This window comes from Podarcis pityusensis (assembly GCF_964106645.2).
Source record: "Podarcis pityusensis genome assembly, chromosome: 3".
Taxonomy (NCBI): domain Eukaryota; kingdom Metazoa; phylum Chordata; class Lepidosauria; order Squamata; family Lacertidae; genus Podarcis; species Podarcis pityusensis.
The window spans coordinates 89,379,749-89,405,158 of NC_138026.1; the positions used below are offsets into that span (position 1 = coordinate 89,379,749).

Here is a 25,410-nt window from a genome sequence, read left to right on the forward strand (position 1 = left end):
AGGCTGCATAAAAATGTATATAGATATGAAAACAACATAGAAAAATGCAGTATATTAGGGGAAATTGCTTGCAAAAAATGTGTATATTAGCCAAAACTGCATACAAACGTGCTTATTAGGAGAAATTTGCACTGAAATACTGATGAATTATCACCAGCATTTAAAATAAAATAAAAATCTATATTGCAAATTGCTGTAGAAATGTGGAAAACTGAATTTGAGGTAGGAAAAGTGAGAAACTGAGAGAACTGAAATTGACGGATCTGTCCGTTCCTAATCCACTCTTAATAAATGTGTGCCTTAACTCTCAAGGCCCAGATATTTCAATCCAAACAGACTGTTTCAATGTGTTCATGGCTGGGGGTGGGGGGATGGCCTTCATCAGGATGAATGATAACTTACACTAGGGCAGGCATCTTCTCCTTGTTGTCCCACCAAAATATACAAGTTATCGTTCTTCTGGAGTTTAAATATTCCAACCACAGAAACGCCATGTGACCTCATGATACTGTTCTTCCCTTTGCCACCAGACGCCCCATAGCCTGAGACTCTGCAAGTAAAAGAAGAGAAGGAATAAGCCAAGGAGTGCCAATGGAATAAAATCTGCACATCACGTACCATTGGTATCATTTATTCTGAGCACAGAATAACCTGGGCTTCCCCTGGGGCAGAAGTAGGATTTTTTTTTTTCAGATTTTTCCTCCCCCCAACTTTCCTTTTTCCAACTTAGTCGTTCATCTTGGCTCTGCTGCAGTGAGGATACCTAGACTCTATCCTCTTTCCAAAACAGACAGATACAAGCAAAGGCTTGGCTGTCAGACTGAATACAGAGCTCCAAGCAGATCACAAAGCAGAGGGGATTCTTGGACTCTGACCCAATGATGTTCGTGTCACTTTCTGCGACCCAAGCAATCATTCTTCCATAAGGCAGGAATGGACGCAAGAGAGAAAGCGATGGCCACAGGATAGGGTCCCCTGAACAGATGCTACGAGGAACAGGAATCATTGAGCTGATTTTCAGCAGGAAGCTATAATGGCTAATGAGGTGCACTATTGAGCAAGGCAAGCTGGCAGGGCTAATTGGCTGCAATTAGGAGCCATATTTTTCTGTGTATGAGTAGATTTTGCATATAAGCAATAAAGCCGGGAACCCAGAGAGACATGGTTAGTGCCTCATTCACCAGCTGTGAAGGATGAGGAGCGGCAAACCCTGGGTCGGGGCTACTCCAGATTTGTCAAAGCCAATGGCTACAAAGAGGTTATTGGCCCGGCCATTGATAATAGGCTGCAAATTTGCAGAGCTCATATGAATGCCAATGACCATCTTGTCAGAATGAGTAAAAGTTGCTAAAGTAATAGAAATGCATGAAAGATCACCAGAGTCAGAAATAGGGACTCACTTTTGCAAACAGACATCCACTTCTCTATTATTGTTGCTATGCTTAACACTGAACCTGGCTATAAAAAGCAGGGAGAAATTTTCAAACATATTGTGTTATTAGGAGTGTTGAAGGTTGGGGGGAGAAATCAAAGTGAAGCCTGCTGATTCTTTTTCAAACTTCTGTTAATAGCAAAAGAGAGTTCCTTTTGTTTAAAACAGAACACCATTGCATTTGCAGAAGACTGAGGATCTGAGGCAAGTATGTAGGTAAGTGAGTTTCTTTTCTTTCTTTTTTTAAAAAGTTTTTTATTGATACAACAAGAAAAAAGAAAAAAAAAACCCAAAGTGAAAGTGAGTTTCTTACATGACATTTGTACTTGCGCTAAGAGGTACTGATGGCACCCGCAGGCACTCAGCTGGAGACCCCCCAGGGAACCCCTTTGCAATACAGTGGTACCTCGGGTTACATACACTTCAGGTTACAGACGCCTCAGGTTACAGACTCCGCTAACCCAGAAATAGTACCTCGGGTTAAGAACTTTGCTTCAGGATGAGAACAGAAATCGTGCTCCGGCGGCGTGGCGGCAGAAGGCCCCATTAGCTAAAGTGGTGTTTCAGGTTAAGAACAGTTTCAGGTTAAGAACGGACCTCCGGAACGAATTAAGTACTTAACCTGAGGTACCACTGTACTGAAATAAGGCATTCATAGTGGCTGCTTTTAGAATAGGGATGTCAACTCAAATTATTGTGCCTGCCTGATGTCCCAAGTAAGCTTGTGTTACTGGAACTGCACAATGTAATGTCTCGCCGGCACTGAGAATGTTGTGAATGACCCACCACAACTTTTAAATGACTGGCACTAATTATTCAAACATGGACATACAATGCACAACATCCCATAAAAATCAGTCAGTATATCAATGGCCTGCAACTTTTGATCTGCTTGCGAATGTATCATAGAACAAAGTCAGCCCAGGGTTGCTGGTGAATTTTGCTTCTTCCCCAGGCATTAACATTAAAGAAATGAGACTTCTGTGCATATAATTTACTGCTCCTCTATTTTGCTTCAGGGCTATATTTTAGATGCTTACATACTATATGCCAGTCTTGAAAAATTCTTCTCACCCGTTCCCCCACAGGCAAGTCATTCTTTTCTGGATGGCTGAGTGAAACATCATTAGTTTTTTCATTATCATCAATCGCCCTGAAAATGGGTAGGCGAGCAGATTTGGAACCTCTCTTAGTCCATTTTCCTAGACTCTTGCTCTTTGTTATTTTGTATGGCTGTAATACTGAGTCAAGGAGGGTGGTTCAGAACCCAACATTTCTTTTTATTATTATTAAAATTGTTATTAGCTTTCAATTACAAAAATCCAATATATACCACATTGTATCAATACCAGATTACCCCCACATTACACATTAACATCAAAAAATAACCAAAAAACCACACATTTTTACCTCCCCCCCCCAAATCCCTGGACTTCCTTCCACCCCCTCTTCTGGTTCTTTAAATAAACCAAATCATCTTACATTCCAGATCCCTTTACCCAATTTTCCAACTACTAAACAATTAAACTTGTCGACCCCTCCACACAAACCAAAACAGAAAAAGCACACATAAAGGCAACACAAGCTCTCAATCATACCTCAGATATTTTAAGCCATCAACATGGTCTTTCAGCAAGGACTTCTGCATTAAATTCAGTGGCACACGCAAAGGATTTCAATTTAAAATGTATGGAATTCAGTGCCAGGGCTTCTCAGTGGCAGTGGAGAAAGCTATTGCTTCAACAGGGATATTTGTGTGAATGGTTATTGGCTGATTAACATCCTATATCCTTTTGGTCCATGGGGTCACGAAGAGTCAGACACGACTAAACGACTAAACAACAACAACAATCCTTTTAAATGTCATTGTGGGTGGGCTGGGCTTATTGGGTTTATTTTTGTTCTTGTTTTCATTATTTTGTATTTCTATATTGTATTTTTATGCTGTGAACTGCCCTGAGATTTTGAAGAGTGGTACACAAATTTAATACAAAATAAATAAATAAAATAAACAAATTATTAGGTACAAAATGTTATTGGTAACATACCAATTTCATTTAACATAATCATGTGGATTGTTATAACAAGCTGATTAAAATTAAGATTCTCAGGCGGTAATGCCTTGACTAAATTCTGGTTTCATAACATGTGATATGATCAGGTGATTGGTTTTTGGAGTCCAAAATTCAGCACTGTTTTGTGCTTCAGATATATCAGAAAATTCTGTCTCAAAGTAATCACATATTAGGTATTGAAGTTGGCATATAAGAGGGGAAGAGGAGTGATGGGGAGCTTGTAGGTTTAAGGCTTGCTCCTGGCTTAATAAATAGTGGCTTATTAAGTTGGAATTGTTACATCTGAACAAGGTATTAGTGATCCTTTTGAACTACTTTAGGTAAGATTTCTATTTCTGAATGAATCCCACTAGCATTTTAAAGTTTCTCAACTTAACCAAATTCTTTGTCTTTTTGGTACCTATCATAATCAGTCTTTTTGGTACCCATCAATTTGGGACATGCTTGTGTGTGCAAAATGTGTTTCAAAGTGACTTACAGCAAAAACAAACAAACATTGAAACCCCATATAAAATGACAATACAGCATACTTAAACATGTCCATCCAAGAATATATAGAAAAAGACAAATCCAACCCATCCCACTAAAAAATGAGAGGTGACCCCCCCTAAAAACATAATTCACTACCCTCTAAATTACATTCCAGTTAAACATCTATCATTGTGGTTTTAAATTGCCTCCAAACATCTTGAAAATATTTGACCTTCCTGGTTCTCCCTTTCAACTTCCTTTTAAAAACTTCATTCGCTTTTCTCTCTTTTAAAATCAACTGCAGCCATGCTGACCTGTCTTGGCAACTTTCTAATTACATATATATTGAATTTGATGGTACTGTGGGCATTCCATCTCAAGCCTTATGATTGTCAGGGGAGGCCCTGCTGGTGGTGCTAATACTGGGTGCTGTGTGGTTGGCATTGACCCATGACGTGGTCTTCTTGGTGGTTGTTCCCCATTTATGGACTCCCCTCCCTGGTGAGGTGCACCTGTCTCTTTCATTACAGTTGTACCTTGGATCTCAAATGCCTTGGCTCCCGAACAAATCAGCTTCCGAACGATCGAAACCTGGAAGTTAGTGTTCCAGTTTTCGAACTGTTTTTGGAAGCCGAATGTCCGGCGGGCCTTCCACGGCTTCCGATTGGCTGCAGGAGTTTCCTGCAGCTAACCAGAAGCCACACTTTGGTTTCCGAACGTTTTGGAAGTCAAACGGACTTCTGGAATGGATTCCATTCAACTTCTAAGGTACGACTGTATTTACGTCCAGGAGGAACTTACAAATATTCTACTTTACCCAGAAATTTGATTGCTGAAATATACTCATCCTGACACACTTGTCATTATTAGGTGTGAGGGTATGGGGATATTTTTAGATGTTTTTGATTTCTTTTCTAAAAACAGTTTTTAGATTTCTAAATGGGTTTTTTATTTTGTTTTCAATTGCTTTGTTTTACCACTTTGGTGTTTGCTGTCCCGGGCAACTTTGAGAAAGGGAGGAATAGAAATTGAATAAACACACATATGCATCTCACTCCAGAGCCTGGGCACCACTCAATATTATTCTCTCCTTTGTCCATTTTTATGATCAAGTATTCTGATGGACAATCATTTGGTACATCTAGGAATATTCCAGGCATTCTCTATTGAATTTCTTGAGCAACTGCATGCCCTCAAGCCAGTCACTGCGGCAGGCACAATATGGTATAGATTGCAGATGTGTGCCTCTTTAAAACTTGGCAAACTCTAGCTCCAGTCCTTGGTGATAATGGGAAGGCAGTTTAGACACACTCTTCATTACTACTTTTCATGCTCAAGAGATGAGCCCTGGCTTGGATAATAGGTTTCAGAGAAAAGGCTTGGAAAGTCCTCTGGAACTAATGAAAATAATAGAACTCTTACCTGTAAGTATTGGTTGCAGGCACTCTCCACACTTGTACACCTGGAAAATTATCCTCCGTCCCTACCACTACACTGAGATTGGAGTTCCTATAGGCATCATTGCACTGGGTCTGGGTGGGCCCTTGAGGTCCATTAGCACCACAAGTATTGAAGAGCCAATGATCTGAAAGAGACATGGAAATATACACTGAGTAGCAAATACAATCTTCTCTGACTGTTGGTTCCTTTGCCTCACATTAACAGCAGTGAAGTGGAGAATCTGCCACGGTGAGGAAATATACCATGACCCTATATTCCAGTTCAGTCCAGATCTGGATCCATAATTCTGAATCTTGTACTCTCATGGCCATGAACAGTGTACTGGACTCTGTGCAATGTACTCACAAGACTTACACACACACACACACACACACACACACCAAAATACCAATAAAGATGGACATAGAAACAGACACAGCTGTAAATCAAATGCAAACCTAAGCTTTAAAACCAGGGCCAAAATTGGGAGCAGAGGGAATAAGGGAAAGTAACACTGCCTATGTAACAATGGCTAAGACACAGACAACAAATTTTTCTTTTTTCTTTTTGGTATAAGGATGAGGCTGGGATTGAATTGGAAAGGATGGGAAACAAACAGGTATAAGGCCAGATAGAGAACTGAACAAATGCCACCAAATTATTTCAAAGAAACGGTATTTACAAAAGTGTAGAGGAAGTGTGAGCTTGCTGCATCTTGAAACTTTGCCTTCGCTCTTCCTAAACACTGTGCTTGAGAATATTGAATGAAATTCTACAACTCTACAATGAGCCAATTCCTGTCTTTGCCTAACCCTGGTGTTCTCCTTAAATGGTGTTGTAATTAATTGAAACACGTTGGAGACAGTCTTTGCAGCTTTACAGAGGCTGGTGTTTTGTTTCTGTTTTTAGTTCTGGATCGGCACAAATCAGCACAAATTGATTTGAAACTGCCCCCCCCCCCGCTCTGTAGCAATTTGTAGCTGCCACAACCTAATCCAGATCTGGCACAAATCGGCTACACAGCCCTAATTATTAGCTACTATTTGTAGAGATGAAGAGAGTGGATGCAATTAAACCTAATGACAATTGAGATTTATTAGCTGTTATTGCTTTTAGCTCTGCTTGGGCTTATGTTTTTCAGTGCAATCCAATGCATATTTATTTAAAACTAACTCATGCTGCATACAATGGGGCTTACTCCCTGGAAGGTACGGTAAGTGTGCACAGGTTTGCAGTCTTATTCTGAGTATTTTTATGCTGTTTTAATTGCTTCTGAAATGCTCCTTGTGGGCTTTTATAGCAGAAAGAGAGTGTAAAATGCCTTCATTCCCTTAAATTGCAATCAAATAATGTCTACTCAGAAGAAAATCCATTTGAGGATAATGGGACTTATTCCTAGGTAATGAGCAAAGGGTTACAATCTTATGCTAATATAACATGTTAATGGCAAACATTCCACCATGTGCATGTACAGCACAATCATATATAAATATCTGCATTCAACAGAAATAAACATTCAATCGGTCTACTTCCAAGTAGTAGTCAGAAAGGTGGGCAATCCAAAGTGTTACCAACCAGAACAGTTATTATTATTAAAAACTCTTTCTCAATGGAACACATGAAAAATTCTAACATTTATAGAAATCTTTATATGGCATAATAGCTTTGCCAGATTTTTTCTGAAACACCTTTCTTCAAATAATGGAAAAGGCTAACGTACTGTAATATAAATCACTAGTGTTCATAAATCATGAAATGAGTATTATCACTCAGTAGAAGCTTAGCCTTAATAGATATTGGCTGTGACCCAAGCAAAGACATGAAGGTAGCATTATGTGGCAACCTTGCTAAAAGGATGCAGGCCTGAGTCTGATCATTGTTTTAGAACCACATGTATGTCATATTGGATGAAAGCAGCATATAAACATAATAATTTGAGTTTTTTATTATTTTGAGAAAGACTTTGTAGACAGTGAACCACGTCTGTTCTGCAAGACAGTTGGTTTTGATGTGAAACCCTGGAGCAAAGGCAGACCGAATCACCTGATTCTGCCCTAGGTGGACCTACATGTTCCAGCATATGCCTGCTAAACTTTTGTGCCTCTCTTTGGGAATTTGTTTTGTATTCTGGAATCTATAGTTCCACTAAATATTCTGGAATCTAATGGGGTGGTTGCAATTTAGGTGGTCCTTGGGCAAACCTATCCATAAATGCTCAGAGGCCTTCTGCAGTGGCTTGGCGTGATGACATTGTTAGTAAGGTACGGTATGTCACAAAAGTACCTGAAACGGCAACTGACCCAGCCTCTGTATAGACCTGTAAGCTCACTTAAATCATTTGGGGAAATTCCACTCCAGGCACCGCACCCTACAAAATATTATAGTGGGGTGGCATTTTCTGCTGTTTCCTCTGTATTGCGGAGCGCTCTTTGCTTTGCCATATGTGAAGCTGCAACCTTCAGCTGTCTTATTGAAGACTTATACTTTTTCTCAGGCCTTCCCTGATACGTAAGACTGGACATTGTTTTACATGTCTGAATCTTCTGAATATGCTTTATTAGCTTTTGTAAATATTGTTATTTTCCTGGTTTTAGGTTATATTTTCATTTTAACATTATATTGGGTTTTTTTTTAGATTGTACACTGCATAAAGATTTTTTTTGAAATATTGAGTGGCATATAAAAAATGCTTTTAAATAAATATCATTCATACAGTACAGTTCCTGTTAAGTCCAATCTGCTTTGGCGTGGTTTTGCCAGCAGCAGAACCACAGGCTCAACAACCTCTCTCCCATGAATACAGCTCAGCATTCCACAACACAGTGACCATTGGAGACCTAGAGCAGGAGTGGCTAACCTTTGACCCTCCAGAAGTTGCTGGGCCACATCTCCCATCCCTCTTGGCTACTGGCCATGCTAACTGGAGCTGGAGGGAGTTGAAGTCCAGCAATGGCAGGAGGGCGATGGGTTAGCCTCCCTTACCCTAGGGGCAATTAGTAATGCCACAGAGTAGCTGATCTTGTTTTAGTAATTCATCTCTAAAGTAAGTGCTAGGACTCAAGGGAACGAGTTATCCCTTTGTTCTGATGTTAGCCAGGTAGCTCATAACGCCAAGCCATAAAGGATGTAATCCCAATCTATAATATAAATGGCAGATTCACATTAACTTTAGTGGGATGTCAAAGGTGCTCACATAGTTCCTATTTTCACAATGCCTTGAGGAAAAGAAGTGTGAAACCATACATGAGAATCTACAGAATTTCAAACTGATGGCGTAAAGGTTTCTAAATAGAGTGCTGCATAGGCTTCCAACATAAACCATTCCTGAGCCATTTTGATCGTTCTGAAAATGATGGATCTCGCACAGAAATTGATGTTCATCAGCTTAATTGCTAATAAGAAAACAGAGGGCCATCTTGCCGGCAGTCTTGGTGTCTTAACACTTTGTGATCCCAGTAGGCCTGGGCCAGATGCAACGGAGCATATGTTGAATAAAATGAGCAGGCAAAAACCTTATACCAGGAATAATAAGACACACTTCTGATATCTCTGGTGAAAAATTAAACGTACTCCTGCAGGTGGGAGCAGGCGACCTTGAAAGAAGTAAAAAGAAAGAGAGAGAGAGAGAGAGAGGGAGGGAGGGAGGGAGGGAGGGAAGAGAAAAAAACACCACATAGCAAGGGAGAAGATTAAAACAGGAAAAATGAAGGCATGAAGAAAAATCCCCATATCTGGTTGAAAAATAATGGCAATTTAGTAGTTGTTTCATATACCAAGTATACCAAACTATTTTCTATATCAAGAGCCCATCCTTCATGTTGATTTCATTTCTGGCATTGATGAAAACCGTCTCTGGACAAAGGAGGCATAAAGTGCATTTGGGTGCACATTAATGAGATAATAGGTGCACAGTGCCCTCCATATTCATGAACTTGTATTGATCAAGAGGCACATGACCTTCAGACTGAGAAAGCTGAAGCTTCTTTCCAGCCAAGGTGATGAAGGTGAAAATTACAAGGAACCTGACAATCTTTGACCTCTTTGGAGGATGATGGAGAAACCAGAAACAGCAGCCCTATCCCTCTACCAACCCAGATTGAATAAGAGGTGGGCTGCTTCTATTTGAGTGTTGGGTCTGGCGTATGACCAGGTCCTGGTGTCAGAGCATTATCCCCTTGCACCATTGCTGGAACAGTACCTTCCTTATCTAATTAGCTGCTGCAGTATTTCTTAACCCTTTGACTTGCCATTGTGCAACAGCCTATGTTGTTGTTTTTTCCTTCTGAAGATGTCACTTAAGCAACGTAATATGAGAAAAATGCCCACTCTTCTTGACTCTGTTTTTACCTCCCCGCCACCTCCTGCCAAAAGGCAGATGATATTCAACATTTAACAAGCTAAACATCATGAATATAATAGAGAAGCGGGAAGAGATGGCAGGATCACACATATACTTAAGAACAGGCTGGCATACTTGACAAGGGGAAAAGACAGGAAGAAAATAGTGTTTTGGGTAACTTCACTTTTAGAAAAAGGGCAGCAGAGTTCAGATTGCCAAAACTAATCTAGGTGTAACAAAGAATTCACTTCTGTTTTTACAGATGCATCAGGTTTCGATAGCGTATTTTATATAATCTCTCTCTAATCTATATTTGTGTATGATTGTCATCATGCTGCAGTTTGTGTGGCAGCCTATAGGTGGCCATGCCAACAGCAGCATAACAATGGACCAGAGGGCAGCCCAGGTGAGCTGTTGAGGAAGGAGAAAAGTTTAAGTGATGGTGGAAGATGCTTTGGACAGCGATTTAGCAAATGGGTCTCTGAATCATGGCCTCCTCCCATTAAATGTTTGCTGGAGGAGCATTTAAAGCAAGGTGGGAAACACTTCAGAAAATGGTCTGGCATAGTGCTCTCTGAAACATCTCCCACCCTCCTCTAAAAGGGTTTGGGCTGGGCAAGCTGTGAGGGGATAGTGGGTGGGTAAGGTGTAAAGAGTAGGGGGGTTGGCGGGATGAAAAGAGAGTGGGTTGGCCAGGTGTGGGAGAAGGGTTCTTGCAGAGTGCAGATTTAGCAGGAAGGCACATTGGGGAGAGAAGAGAGCAGGGGTGGCATATATTTTTACATTCATAGCCCCTGCCAAGGAGTCAAAGGTGACATACTTGGTTCTTCCTCCCTCTCCATTTGATCCCCACAAAAACACAGTGAAGTAACTTATTCTGAGAGGCCGGCTGCCCCAACGTCACCCAGTGAGCTTCATAGCTCCAGTACGGGGAGGAGTTTGATTCCTAGTCTCCCAAGTCCTAAATCAACATGCTAGTCACTACACCATATATGTAGGGCAGGGATGGCCAACAGGTAGATCGCGATATACCGGTATCTCGCAGGGTGCCTGTGGTAGATCATGGTAGATCTTGGGACCCCTCCCACCCACCCCCTCAAAAAACAACTTTGATCTCCAAAAAAAAGTTCAACAACTTTGATCAATCCAGGGGGTAATCACCTCCAGTTTTTTTTAATAGTGGGAGTAGATTGCAGTCTCTTGGAAGTTGGACAAGCCTGAAACTGTATTGGGTATAACCCTCATAAGGTACATAGTTGTTGACATTCAAGTCCTGTTCATTTCAACCCAACTAAACTGTGCGACAAAGTAAATGTGATGTTAATGATTTGGCAGTGCTACCACAGTCTGCGAAAAAGAAGCTAGTCAAAAGAAAAAGAAAGAAAGAAAGAAAGAAAGAAAGAAAGAAAGAAAGAAGCTTGCTGAGAAAGAAGATGCATTGCAATGTGAGCGGTACAGGCTAATCCTAGTAACAGTAGCTCGTGCCAAGAAAGGGGAGAAGTGAATACAATTCCAAATGTTGTTAATGTGAACCATTTGCAGGGTGTGGTAACTTCACTTAGTAAAGAATTGCAAGTGGAGGGAGGTTAATTACCTTATCCAGTCAGAGTTATATGCAAAGGTTTTCTTGTGGTGACTGTTGTGGGTGGGTGAAGTTGCTGCCTTGTTGCATCCCTGCATGGTTATGATTGTGCTGCTGCATCAAAAGTGGCAGTGAGAATCTGAAAATCTGGAATCTAGAATCTGAAGTTAAGAATGTAAGAAAAGCCTGCTGGCCTATCTAGTCCAGCATCCTGTGCTCACAGTGGCCTCTGGGAAACCAGCAAGTAGGATTCGAACACAAGAGCACTCTCCCCTCCTGTGGTTTCCAGCAACTGGTATTCTGAAGGACTGCATCCTCTTAACTGCGGAGGCAGAGCATAGCTATTGTGACCAGTAGTCATCAATAGCCCTCAACTCTATGAAATAAAATAATGATTTTTAAAAAAATATTTGGATTTGATTCAGACATAAGGATGCAAGAATTTGGAAGCCAGTGTGCTGTAGTGGTTACAGCATCATACCAGGAGAAGGGAGGCCTTGGGTCAAACCCCCACTTAGGTGTGAAGTTCACTCAAGCGATTTTGGGCTCAGCCTAACCGGTTTCACAGGATTGCTGTGAGAACACAAGGTGGGAGGGAGAACCATGTAATAAATATTTCCCCTTCCTTTCCATGGCTTCACTCTGTCCCTTTATTCTACTTCTCCTAGATCCTGGTTAAGCTAAAATAATTTTTAAACTAAATTTCAGAATGGAAGCATATGTTATTTTCTATCACTTCCACTTTCTTCAGTTCATTTGCATCTTCATTGATACAAACGACCATTAAAAAAGCTACCATCGTGTGTGTGTGTGTGTGTGTGTGTGTGTGTGTATGATTGCATCTAGATTCCTTGTGGGTATGTTACTGGTGGTATTTTAATGATGTGCAAATTCAAACCCTGCACATTGCTAAAAGTCCTGCACACTGATAAACTCTAGGCAAACACACAAAATAGCAATCTTAATACAATCATGATATGCTTGATCACACTGAAACAGGTACAAGCACTGCCAAAACAGAACAAAAGCAATTTGTACATGTAGCTTTGTTTATGTAGAAAAGTGTGCGTGTGTGTGGAGATGCAAATGAAGGAATTGACGGAGGTGGCAAACTGCATCCAAAATTCAGCAATATAAAATGGAAGGAGAAAGGATTCTGTACACTGTGTTTTCACTTTAGAAGCGAAATCAGGGTAACTCACAACACCCAGAATGGGGAATAACTTCCAGGAAGGTGATTAGGGGTACACAGAAGAACCCCTAATCAGAAATGGGAATTAGGAATAAACGCTGGAGCCAAGAGGTGTAGGTGGCATTATTCTCCATTCCAATTTTTCATCCCCTTAGTTTATTACACCACTAAATGTATATGAAGATGCTATTTATATAGTCTGAATCTGAATATAAATATGAAAGAACTGAGTCACAGACTGATCTAATTCCCCTACCCACCCTGGGTAATTTCCATGAAACTCACATTGATTTAAAATCTGTATGTAACATTTGCCCGAAGCCTTAAGAATATCAAAACAGGTATTCAAAGCTCTTTTAAACACTGACTACATTGCCTCAGAGGAGGTCATTTCCATAAAAAAAATGAATGTTTCTCCTTTGTATATTATTGATTCCCCCTCCCCTCTCTTCCCTCCATGGACCGAGGAATAGAAATCTTCCGGGTGTCACACATATGCCATTAAAACGTCATACAGATTGGTTTCTACAGGTTGCCACATGTTATGGTAGTTTTGAGTAATTCAATTTGGAGCACAGCTTTTGATCTCCACAGATGAAAGTAGCGGCGCTGAAATGGAACCCCTTTAACTAGCTCGAGAGACTGCAGTGTAGCATTTTCCATCTGCAAACAACCGTAATGTTGTTGTGCATTGTACTGGCAAATGCATGGTTCTCTCTTTGTTCTGCAGTGCAGAACACAGAGATACAACGTTGGTTGGATAATCTTATTACCCAGAGCACGCCGCATGCTGCAAGCCCCAGTCTTGGTTTTTTTAACAAAGTTGCTGAACAAAATCTCAGTTGCTCAAATTTTCAAAAGCAGCAAACTATTCTCTGAACTACTGGCATCATGGCTGAGCTCTTAACTCTGAAAAATCAAGGTAGAGGCTGGGCCAGAGTTAGACCAGAAGGCAACCTCAGGCAAGGCACATCTTCAGCTTCCCCTCCATTGTTTTCAACTTCTAAATACCTTGTTTTTATTGCACTTGCATTGCATTTTATGACTTTGAATTATATACAGTAGAGATGGGCAAATATACCAATTTTGGTTTCTCTCAGTTTCTCTTTTTCCAGAAGGTTCAGTTCTCCACATTTTCATATCATTTTGTGTGTGCCTTTTTGAAGTGCACATGAAGATATTTCAGCATGATTTTCTCCCAATATACACACTTTTGTGTGAAATTCTGCTTAACATATGCATCTTCGCAAAGCAATTCCCCCTAATATAATGCATTTTAATGTTATTTTCACTATTGAAATGCATTCATATGCACACTTTACACTATCATGTGCATTACTGTGCACACCACTGCTAAATTTGGAGAAGTCCACGTTCTGTACTATGTGTTTTTGTTTCGGAAACTGAAAATTAGGTAAGTTCACGTTTAATTGTGAACTGATCCCAATATCTCCCCTGTCCCATAGTCTACTTCAAACTGTAGGTGAAGATTCACAAGACTGAATTCTTTACAGGAGTCAGAGCAGTATATATTGACCAGCTAATTTGATAGTAAATAATGTACTGACTGAGAATTGTAAAATAACTAAAGGAATGAGACAAGGTTGCCTGTTGTCACCCTTGTTGTTTATATTAGTTTTAGAAGTATTGGTGCAAAGAATAAGATGTAATCAAGAAATTAAAGGTATAAGAGTGGGACAGACACAATATAAACTGATGATATGGTGATATCTGTAGAACCAATAGAGTCAATCTCAAAAAGTATTACAAGAGGTAAATTTTTTGGGAGATGTAGCAGATATTAAGATTAATAAAGATAAAACCAAACTTTTGGTAAAAATATGAATGATGAGAGTAAAAATAAATTACAAGATGTGTCAGGTCTAAAGATTGAAAGGAAGGTCAAGTATCTAGGTGTATGGTTAACAGCAAATGATATAAATCCATATAAAGATAATTATTTAAAAACCTGTGAAGATATTAAAAGAAATCCACAAATTTGGAGTAGAATGAAACTTTCACGGTTAGGCAGGGTGTTTACTATAAAAATGAATATTGCCAAGAATGCTATTGTTGTTTCAATCAGTTCCGTTGATTGGCAAGACAGATTGTTTCAATGTATGGCAAAAATATATTTCTAAATATATCTGGCAAGGAAAAAACCTGAGAATAAAATGTAAAATATTGATAGATGCAAAAGAGAAAGGAGGTTTCTCCCTGCCAGATATGAGATTATATTACGAAGCATTTTGTTTTTGTTGATTGAAGGAATGGATGACACAGGAGAATCCAGATACCTTAGATTTAGAAGGTCATGATAATATTTTTGGTTGCCACGCCTATCTGTGGTAGAAAAGGTGAAAGTAAAGGAGGGTTTCACAAATCATATAATCAGGAAAAGTTGTATAGAATATGGGATAAATATAAAAACTTATTGGAGACAAAAACTTTGGCTCTCACCGTTGGAAGCCATAGCAGTTAAGAAAAAGAATAAGATAGAAGGTTGGGCAACTTATAGAACTTTATTAAAGCAAGAGCAAGGTAAGTTTAAATTGAAAGAATTTAAGGATTTATCAGGAAAGTTAACAACATGGATACAATATCATCAACTGAATGAAGCATTTAAGAAAGATAAGAAACTAGGGTTTGGGGAACAAATATCAGAAATGGAGAGATCTGTTGGAATGTAATGTTAAAGTGCTGTCTAAAATGTATAAGATATTATTAGACTGTCAAACAAAGGATGAGCAAGTAAAATCTTCAGTGATACATTGTGGAATAGAGATTGATTAAGATAGATATGGAAGCATGGGAAAGATCGTGGAATACAGTTATAAAATTTATAGCATGTTATGCTTTAAGAGAAACTATGTGAAAATGTTATATAGATGGTATCTAACACCGAGTAAACTAGCAAAAATGTATAAATCAAAATTGAATAAGTGTTGGAAATGCAAAGATAAAGAAGGTACTTTATATCATATGTGGTGGTCTTATAGTAAGATTAAAGCTTACTGGGAAATGATATACAATGAATTGAAAAAGATATTTAAAATAACATTTGTAAAAAAACCCAGAAGCTTTCCTTCTGGGAATTTTAGGGGTATACCTAAACAGTACAGAAATTAATTCATGCATGTGACTACAGCAGCAATAATATTATTGGCTCAAAAATGGAAAGAAGAAGTCCTGACAAAAGAAGACTGGATACAAAAACTCACGGATTATGCAGAAATCACGAAACTTACCAGAAAAATAAGAAATCAAGACAACAAACTTTTTATAAAAGAATAGAAATGGTTTATTGAATATGTACAAATAAATCATAAACAGATAAGGAAATTGGCAGGATTATTGTAATAACCTGTAGTTTCTGAAGAGTAAATAATTAAAGTAGATGAATAAAACAATAAGTTAAGTTAATTCAGAATAGGCAGGAAATGATAAATATAAATTTAAGGAACCGCAGAAAGAGGAGGAAGGAAGTCAAGTTCTGAAATGTTAAAATGGTTGTAAAATGATTGAAATATATATATACCATATTTTTCGCTCCATAAGACGCACTTTTTCCCTCCTAAAAGGTAAGGGGAAATGTATGTGTGTCTTATGGAGTGAATGCAGACGGGAGGCTCTGAAAGCAGAGCCTCCCGCAGAGCCTGTATGCATCCCAGGCTCTGGTCAGTGCTCCCTTTGAAGAATATTTTTTTTCTTGCATTCCCCCTCTAAAAACTAGGCGCGTCTTATGGTTCAGGTGCGTCTTATGGAGCGAAAAATACTGTAACTGAAAATTACAAAAAAGAGCATCTGATTAGTAACAAGTGACCCCCTGCTTCAGTGCCGGATTTTTGTATAAGCTAAGCAAGCTATAGCTTAGGACCCCACCCTCTTGGCCCCCCCCCAAAAAATTTAAAGGGAAAAAACCCTGGATATACATTTCCAAAATATAAGATAAAAAACAAATAAAATAAAACCTACATACAGCAACAGTGGCAAATGGTTTTAGATACCTATTAGGTCCATAAATTACCATATAGCATATATTCAACACCAAAAACAGCGACAATTGTTGTTGACAAAGGACAGCGGGACATATAAAGGGCCCCATTACCTTCAGTAGCTTAGGGCCTCATCAAACCTAAATCCGGCCCTACCCTGCTTCTTAGCTTCCCTACTTTCTACAGTGGTGTCTTTGTTCTCATTCAGCCTGCCCACCTTGCCAGCACAGCTCATTTTGTCCCTAAGTTTTAGTCCCAGCCAAACTGATATTTTGCTTCCCTCAGAAGAGACTATGCCAAACATTCCAAGCTCCCTGATTCAGTCTCTCACAATTAAGCGTGTTTATGGTCATTCTATAAACATCCCAACAGCTCAGCTGATAAAATCCAAAAGCTGTGTTGCCTCCATTACAAAAAAAGAAAAGAATGCCTAAATGATTTATAGTATATATTACAGAATGCCTGCATCTGGTTTGCAGAATTTGCTCTCCTCATTTCAGAGGCTGGAATAAAGAATTCATAAAGACCCTGAACATAGTGACTCGCACATCCCTACGCAGCGAGGAACGTTGTCAGTGTGAGTCATTCTGAAGCTGAACTTTTCTGCTCTTGTATAGCCAAAGTTCAGTCTGTAGGTCTTCCATAGCCACTGTAAAGAATAGCCTATGCAACTGTGAGCATCTCAGAGGTAATTTTAGAAAACTCAGTCAGGTCTGCAGAGAGAAAAGGCACACATATTCTGCTGGAATGGAAAGCAATTTTGCAGTTTACAAATGCGAGCAAGCAAGTGTAAGGAGAATGGCAACAAGCATGTTAGCTGTGCCTCACAGGTCTAAGTGCATTAACATAAGTAGTTCTGAGCCAATGCTTAATTAAGCAGATTTGCTCAAGAAAAGCTTTTATTAAGATTGGAGAAGATAAAAGCATCACAACCTTACATGCACCATAAATGTAGCCATAACTGGCATAAAACATTCTCTCCACACACTGAGCAATGCATAATATAACTTTGGAACTTCCCCCCCCCAAGAGGTAGCTGTATTAGTAGTTTTTTGTTGTTGGGGGAGGGGACATGCAAGAGTATTGTGGCACTTTAAGGAGAGATTTGTTGTGGCATAAGCTCTCGTGGACTAGAGCCATGGTCATCAGATGCATGAAGCATGATCCTCAATTGGCAGATATCCATCCCATCCCATCCTTCCATCACTTTTGCACTGAACATGGATGATCTAATGCCTATCTGTCTGGAAATAGTATGTGGCCACCCAAAAATAAGGTAGTGATATTGACATACTTTGGAGACTCCCTGGATATACAGAAGTATATTAAATCAAAAGAAATAAGCAACATAATACCCCCACAAGAACATGTGCTCAGGGAGCTTTCAGGATCTGTATGGAATACTGAGAAGAAATAAGCCATGGGATGTTGAGGGTTCCTGGTTAAAAGAAAAAGGAAAGGGGGGAAATGCTTGAGTCCTTAGCAGCTTAAAGGGGAAATGTGAGGTTGATGCAATAAGGCTATAAAATAACAGTCAGCCCATCCCCACATACAGAGAAGTATCTGGAGTGAGGAAAAGGGCATCTCCCCCATTTCCCACTCTTCAGAAACTTCTGCCCCCTATATAGTAATGTTACCAGAGTTGAGGATGCAAAAGTACACATCATTCTAACAAGTTCGTGAATATTAGAAATTACTGAATGCTGGAAACTACTAAATGCTTGGAGTCTTCTCCTGGGATAGAAGTCGTTAAGCATGACAAAGGTGTTGATGGCCCATCAAAGGAAGAAGCTTGGGTCTGTGAAATGGAGGGTAATATGGGTATGATACACACAGGAAAAATGTTGTCCTTTGCACCATCTTTTCAGTGTTTTTGCCTGGCTAGAATGTGTTCTCAAATTCTGATAAGGACTCTTATCTACCTGGAAGGAGGGCAGAGAGAGGGATGTGAGTGGGTGGAGACTAGCCTACTGTACAAAGGTAAAATTTACATTAATCTACTTACTTTTCCCTCTGTCCCTACATACCTCTGGCATGTGACTTTTTTGGTTGCCAAGATAGGAGTGCAGTGTATCAATCCTGCCCTATAGTCCTGAGCAGGGGTAGGCAACCTAAGGCCCGTGGGCCGGATGCGGCTCAATCGCCTTCACAGTCTGGCCCACGGACGGTCCAGGAATCAGCGTGTTTTTACATGAGTAGAATGTGTCCTTTTATTTAAAATGAATTTCTGGGTTATTTGTGGGGCATAGGAATTTGTTTGTTCACCCCCCCCCCCAAATATAATCCAGCCCACCACATGGTCTGAGGGATGGTGGACCGGCCAACAGCTGAAAAAGGTTGCTGACCCCTGGTCCTGAGACTGCAAAGTCAGTGGTTGCTAATACAAAACAAAGAACATATGCATTTAAACTATGCATAGCTTTGGTCTCGGTTTGATTCTGTTAGCTTGTTTGCTTGGTCTCTTAATCCCTATTTTGATGCCAGAGATGACATAATACAAGGAGGTATATATTTGCCACTCAATTTCAGGGAAGGAAGAATGATTCAAATTCACTATCCCAAATGTGCACTGAAGGCAGCCAGACAAAACACACCACCAATATCTTCCAAGAAACAGTAAGGAAGGAAACTTTTCATTTCTGTTGTTTCTGCTTAATAGTGTCCCTGTGTGCAATGGAGTGGGACCTATAGCCATTACCTCCCTCAGCAATGAGAGGGACAAAGGTTAATGGTGGAGGGAAATGTGAAAGATGGCCTTCAAGCTAGCAGTGGATCTTCACAGAATCCAGGCTGTATATATATATATATATATACAGCTAAGTACAGAAACTGAAAGGATGTAGAATAATGAAAGGGGTAATGGGCCTTTCTGCTCTGTGGAAATTATTAAATGGCCTTCCCAGCAGTGCAAAAGGAGTACTGAAGGAAGACAGGGAAATTGCAGAGAAGCTAAATGAATCATGCATGGCAGCTTTCACTGTGCAGGATATTAGAGACACCCACATCTGAGCCGTTGTTTGAGGGGGAATGAAATCTAGACCACTCTGTTAGGGAGAAGTGACAATTGGATTAAAATTCTGGATGCCAAACTAAAAAGAAACAGCCAAGGAAAGGAGCATGTGAAAGCTTGCTTCTACGTGTGCGGCTGAAAGGGTTGGAGGCTGCATTGAACCAGCTGGGGACAGCCATGCAACCATGTGTGTGTGAGTGTGTGGCTGAACTCCTTCCCTCCTTGCTCTGCTCAAATAGGTTCCTACTCCTCTGGCCTCAGTGGCCTCAGTGACCTGCTATACAACCTGTGTCCCATCTCTGTAGTGGCTATAATGGTGGCAGGCCCTTGTGCAAAATACATTTTACTCCTTTCCTAATTTACTTCCATAGCACAGCTATATCCTTCTGAGTGAAGATGAAACATTGACCTAGTTCGCACATAACATTAAGCTAAACCACAGTTTAGTGTGAATGTACTAGTGTGAATGCTCCCAGAGAGAGATTGTGGCCATTCTCCTCCTTCTCTAGTCCTCTTCCTGTACCATGGTGAGCTAAGCCATGGTTTGACTTAGCATGTTGTTGCAACCTAGGCTTGTGGTTTGCTCACTTCAGACAACCATAAGCTCTAGTCATTGTTTGATCTATGGTTTACTGCTTGTGCTTTGCCAGGGTGGGGTGGGGTGGGGAGGAAGTGCCTAGGGAAGTGCAACTCCGGAACCATTTTTTAAAGCAGCAGAAAGAACTTAGACCATCAGGATTATTGACAGAACTCCCTAACAAGGTTTTAGTGATTTATTATTATTGCATATTTGTATGATCTTAGAATGTTGTACAGACTTAGAATTGGCTTGGCCGTGAGGGTGAGTGGCTGTGACTATCATGAAGGGACCCTGCACTCCTGAATTTGCCTTTTTTCTCAGCCCAGTATACCTGAAGGAGCATCTACACACCCATCGTTCAGCCCGGACACTGAGGTCCAGCTCCGAGGGCCTTCTGGCAGTTCCCTCACTGCGAGATGTGAGGTTTCAGGGAACTAGGCAGAGGGCCTTCTTGGTAGTGGCGCTCACCCTGTGGAACGCCCTCCCATCAGATGTCAAGGAAATAAACAACTATATGACTTTTAGAAGACATCTGAAGGCAGCCATGTTTAGGGAAGTATTCATACTTGATGCTTTATTCTATTTTTAATCTGTTAGGAGCCACCCAGAGGGAAACCCAGCCGGATGGGGTGGGGTATTATTATTATTATTATTAATAATAATAATAATAATAATAATACACCCAACGTGAGAGGCAGTTGGGAGACTGGGATGGTACAAATGTACCGGCAGTAGTATAGTCTTCTGACTATACTCTCCTATTCACTCTTATGAACAGGGTGTGGAGTGTTGTTCTTGAGGATATTATAGCAGCAAGGGCAAAACCTGCCTTCCACTGGGTAGCCCAGCCAAGGGCCTACTGTATGTGTCCATGAAGAGCAAGCAGAGATGTACCACACATATGCACACCCAAGGCCCCTGAAATGCAAGAGCTGCCTCTTCTTGCAGAGAGACTTTGCTCATTACAATTACGGGCATTTTGTAGACAATAAATATTGACAAAACACTCTCCTTTACTTCGGCAGTCACCATAGAGGCTATCCAATCCCATCACCTATCCCAACACATCCGCCGTGAATGTATGGGAAACCAATCTTTTCGGGGTTGGAGCTGTTCACTCAGTGAGTTAACTGCCACTTAATATAGAAATACTATTCTGCAGACATCTTTATTGCATTATGCCAACAGTTCAGTTAGTATAATTGCATGTGAAGAGCCAACAAATGTAATTTTCTTGTACTTAGTATTTGCTCCACTGTTCCTTTCAGCTCCTTCATCTGATTAACTAACGTGACTCAGAGGCCTTCCGAGAATCAGCCACATGGCCCTTGAAGCAGGACCTCCTCTAGCGCTAGACTCTAAAGGGCCTGTGAAAACCAGCTGTCATGGAGAGGGCAGAAGATGGAGCTGGGGTGGATGGGTGGGGAGAGAAACAACAGACGGTCCCATCTGAAACACAAAGCAATGTGTCAAAATCTGATGTTGGCCACAGGAGGAAAATGGATTAATGAAGATGATGCAGACGTTGACAAGTTGACAAGAGATTTGAGAGAGAACTGGGGACAGGGGGAGGAGGAGAAGTTACTTCTTAACTGCTTAATGAGACAGGTCTTTTATCAACAGAGTTTGGAACTAGCAGGGTGCAATTCAGGGGAAAAAATGAGGCTTAAGCATTGAATATTTGAGAGCTATATTTATGAATATGGCTAGGTGAGCTAGGAACCTACCAATGGTACATACAGCCTTTCTTATTTGTCGTGTATGTAAGAACGTCCCTCATTACAACTGGAGGGTAAGGACTGCCCACAGTGGTCCTGCATCCATAAATTTGATTTACTTTGATTGTGTACAAGGGAAATCCAAACTGGGAGTCCAGGAAAAGCCAGAGATCAGAGGATGAGCCAAGAAACTGGTCTAGGTAGAGCACAGGACAGAAACAATGTCCGGGAGAGGTGGAAGTAACAAACCACACAAGCTACAAGAAGGCCATATGATGGGGGAGATACTGACAGCGATAGACTAAACTCTCAACCACAGAATAACCTTGTTGCTCAAACTGCTGAGCAGAATTGCAATTAAATTATCAACATTCCTGGGTCTCATGCCTCATTGGTCACCACACAAACACTGTTCTTGCAACATTTTGAAGCAAGTGGTTCTCAATGCCTTTATAGCACCCTGGGAGTGAAGGTTGTATTTTTTTAACAGCACTTGAAACAGTACAATAGCAAAAATTACACAAAGTAATATTCAAAAGGAGTGCCTACAACAGCACAGGGGAATAAGAATGCAGCTATATTTACATTTGAGTAAGTAGGCAGTGGATTTCACCTCAGAATACGTGATATGTAGCCTAGTTGATTTCACAGCCATATGTGATAAGAGAACCCTATCTAGTGAGTTAAATAACCAGCTAGAAAACTTGTCTGATTCATTTTTCCTACTTGTGCTACTGGAAAACTAAAGGTAAAGGGACCCCTGACCGTTAGGTCCAGTCGCGGACGACTCTGGGGTTGCGGCACTCATCTCGCTTTACTGGCTGAGGGAGCTGGCGTTTGTCCGCAGACAGCTTCTGGGTCATGTGGCCAGCATGACTAAGCCACTTCTGGTAAACCAGAGCAGCGCACGGAAACACTGTTTACCTTCCCACCAGAGTGGTACCTATCTACTTGCACTTCGTGCTTTCGAACTGCTAGGTTGGCAGGAGCAGGGACCAAGCAACGGGAATTCACCCCGTCGTGGGGATTAGAACTGCCGACCTTCTGATCAGCAAGCCCTAGGCTCTGTGGTTTAACCCACAGCACCACCTGAATCCCTGTTGTGTTACTGTACCATAGTGCAATTGTGAAAGAAAAAAAAGTGTCCATAGAAAAGGGCCTGAGGATTTCAGCTTTACAGGATTACAGCCAGAATATGCACAGATTTAAGCACTGCTATTTTTAATGTAACCTGCTGATTAAACAGCTAATTAAAGTATGCTGGTTGAGGAAACCTCACTCCTGGAAGCAAGTAATTTTGGTTACATGTACACTGTATGTTTAAAGCACATCTATACCCCTTCAACAGTCATGGCTTCTCCCCAAAGTTTCCTGGGAACTGTAAGTTTACTCATCACAGAGCTACATTTCTCAGAACCCTTAAATTGTGTCCTCTCTAAAAGAGGGCATGTGTTGCGGTGAGACCTGGAGACTGACCACTGAGAGGGGGTTGTGCCCGTGCCTGAGTCCAGGGGGGCATCTGGGAGGTGAACATAGTCTGTACCCGGCTTTTCGCCTACCCAGGTGTTCACCCTTGGCTGACCTATGCTGCTGCCCTGGGTCAGCACTGCCTGCAAGGGTGCAGGGAGCTAGTCGAATCAGAGCCTATGCAACCACTCACATTCTGTAATCAGTAAAGTTGTGGCCTAAATTCTGCCAAAAACCAAAACTAAAATTTGAGTCAAGCGTGACTTTATTTAGGGTGGAGGACTCTGGGTCTGAACATGCAAAAACAACAGTTCCAACAATACTTGGGGGGAAGCCGTGTGCTTTAAAAGCATGATGTGGATGCAAGAAGGGCAAGAGCCAGTAGATTCAGGAAAAGGACTTGCAGTGCAGGACATGGAGTGGGCCTGAGACCAGAAGCTCTGCTGGTAAACAACAGAGAACGGAAGGCATCCCCAACCACGTGGTGCCCTTTCCTCACTGTGCCTCAATAAGGCATTTTTGTATCCACATCTGCAAAGAGACTGTGTTGCTGTGCTTCTCTTTCAATCCTGAATGGACTTTCCGTGGCAAGAAAAAAGATAGAAGCAGTACTGGGGTGGCTGTAATTGCCGTACACCACCTGGTCCCCTGTAAAATTGTGCAAAGGGGGCAATTTTAATGGTGATTGCATATTGGAAAACCTCATCTGGAAGCCAAGTGTCAGAAGTCCCAAGTTCAATCTCTGATGTATCCAGTAGGACTGGGCTTGGGACTTGTTTGAAACCCTGGAAGAAATGCTGCCTTCTAGTGTCAACACTAATGAGTCAAATGGACTTGTGGTTTGGATTTCTGTAAGGTAGCTTCCTATGTTCTCATGTAAGAGGAAAAGTGAGTTGAATGGAAAGTACTTACTACACAACAGATCTATCTGGACAAAGGAGATGTGCATCAAAGGAAGAGAAATGGTTGCAAATACCAAGGATGACACATATTAAAACTCTTCTTATATTCCTGTTTTTCACCTTCCAACCTTTATCAGGTGCATTGGGGGTATTTATGACCAAGTCTACATGCTCTCAAAAAGTTGTCACCTGTCTGCCTCACGGTCCTTTGTTCCCAAAGTCATGTCTTTCCCTGCTTCACACTTTTATAGATCCTTAGTTGTCATAACTGTCTTTTACTTCTCTCATGCTGAACATCTCTGCCTTCTCCTGTGCTTCCTTTCCTTTCTCTCTCATTTATTTTCAGGAAACACACTTTCCCTCTCAAACCACTCAGCAAAGAATCTACCAGACTATAAAAGCATGCACTACCCTGCTTCGTTTTATGGTGAAATCTCTACAGGATCTGCTGCCTCAGGTTAGGTTAGCATAGGCTACAGAGAGTATATTCAGTACCAGAAGTAGATGGATTCGGGTACAGGCAGGGAGGAAAGTGGGAATTTCCAGAGAAGACTCACAGGCATTTGAGGATGCTAGAAGAGAAATCATTACAGGGCTTGTTGATAGCAGAGATTACAGGGCTGACTACCCAGGTTCCTACTCAAGACATGCAGACAGAGGCTGTTATGTAGAAGTAAGAAAGAGATCTTTATTCAAACAAGTAATGGTGCAGGTTGGGAAGCAGACATAATGTTCAGGCGTCACAATTCATAGTTCAAGAACAAGGCAAGAAGTTCTGAACTGGACAGAAGCAATGGAGATGTCCCAACAGTTTTCACGCCCCGCCCATCAAGCTTTTAAAGATGAGATGCAACACACTCACAAGACTCACTTTGTGGATATGTCCAGAAAATCCTGATTTCTCCAGCCCTCCTGATACAGCCTCTTGCATGGATGCTAACTTACAAATATATCATGAGGTTCACAAGAGGGCAGTATCTCCTATGAATCTGGGGTTTATAAGTGGAATGTCAAATATTGACATGAGCCACCTCCAGCAAGTAAGTCAACCAAGCTACTCAGGTGCATGTGTAAGTTGTCCTTTGTCACAGTGTCCTGCACACATTCTCAGTATCATCTCAATGCTCAGTCATTATGAAGCTCTGGGAATTTAATTAGTGAATATGATGTAGAAAAGCAACACCATTCAGTGGAAGAACTAGTATGT

At 40.9% G+C, this 25,410-nt stretch overlaps 1 protein-coding gene across 1 annotated transcript in view; it reads right to left on the reverse strand.

Moving 5' to 3' along the window:
• Positions 1–25,410, reverse strand: part of ALK (ALK receptor tyrosine kinase) — a 586,654-nt gene that overhangs the window by 50,988 nt on the left and 510,256 nt on the right. The window contains exons 12-13 of the mRNA XM_081000090.1: positions 5,401–5,563; positions 403–550 (exon numbers count right to left, since the gene is read on the reverse strand). Coding sequence (XP_080856216.1) covers positions 403–550; positions 5,401–5,563 — 311 coding nt within the window. The remainder of the gene's footprint in view (positions 1–402; positions 551–5,400; positions 5,564–25,410) is intronic.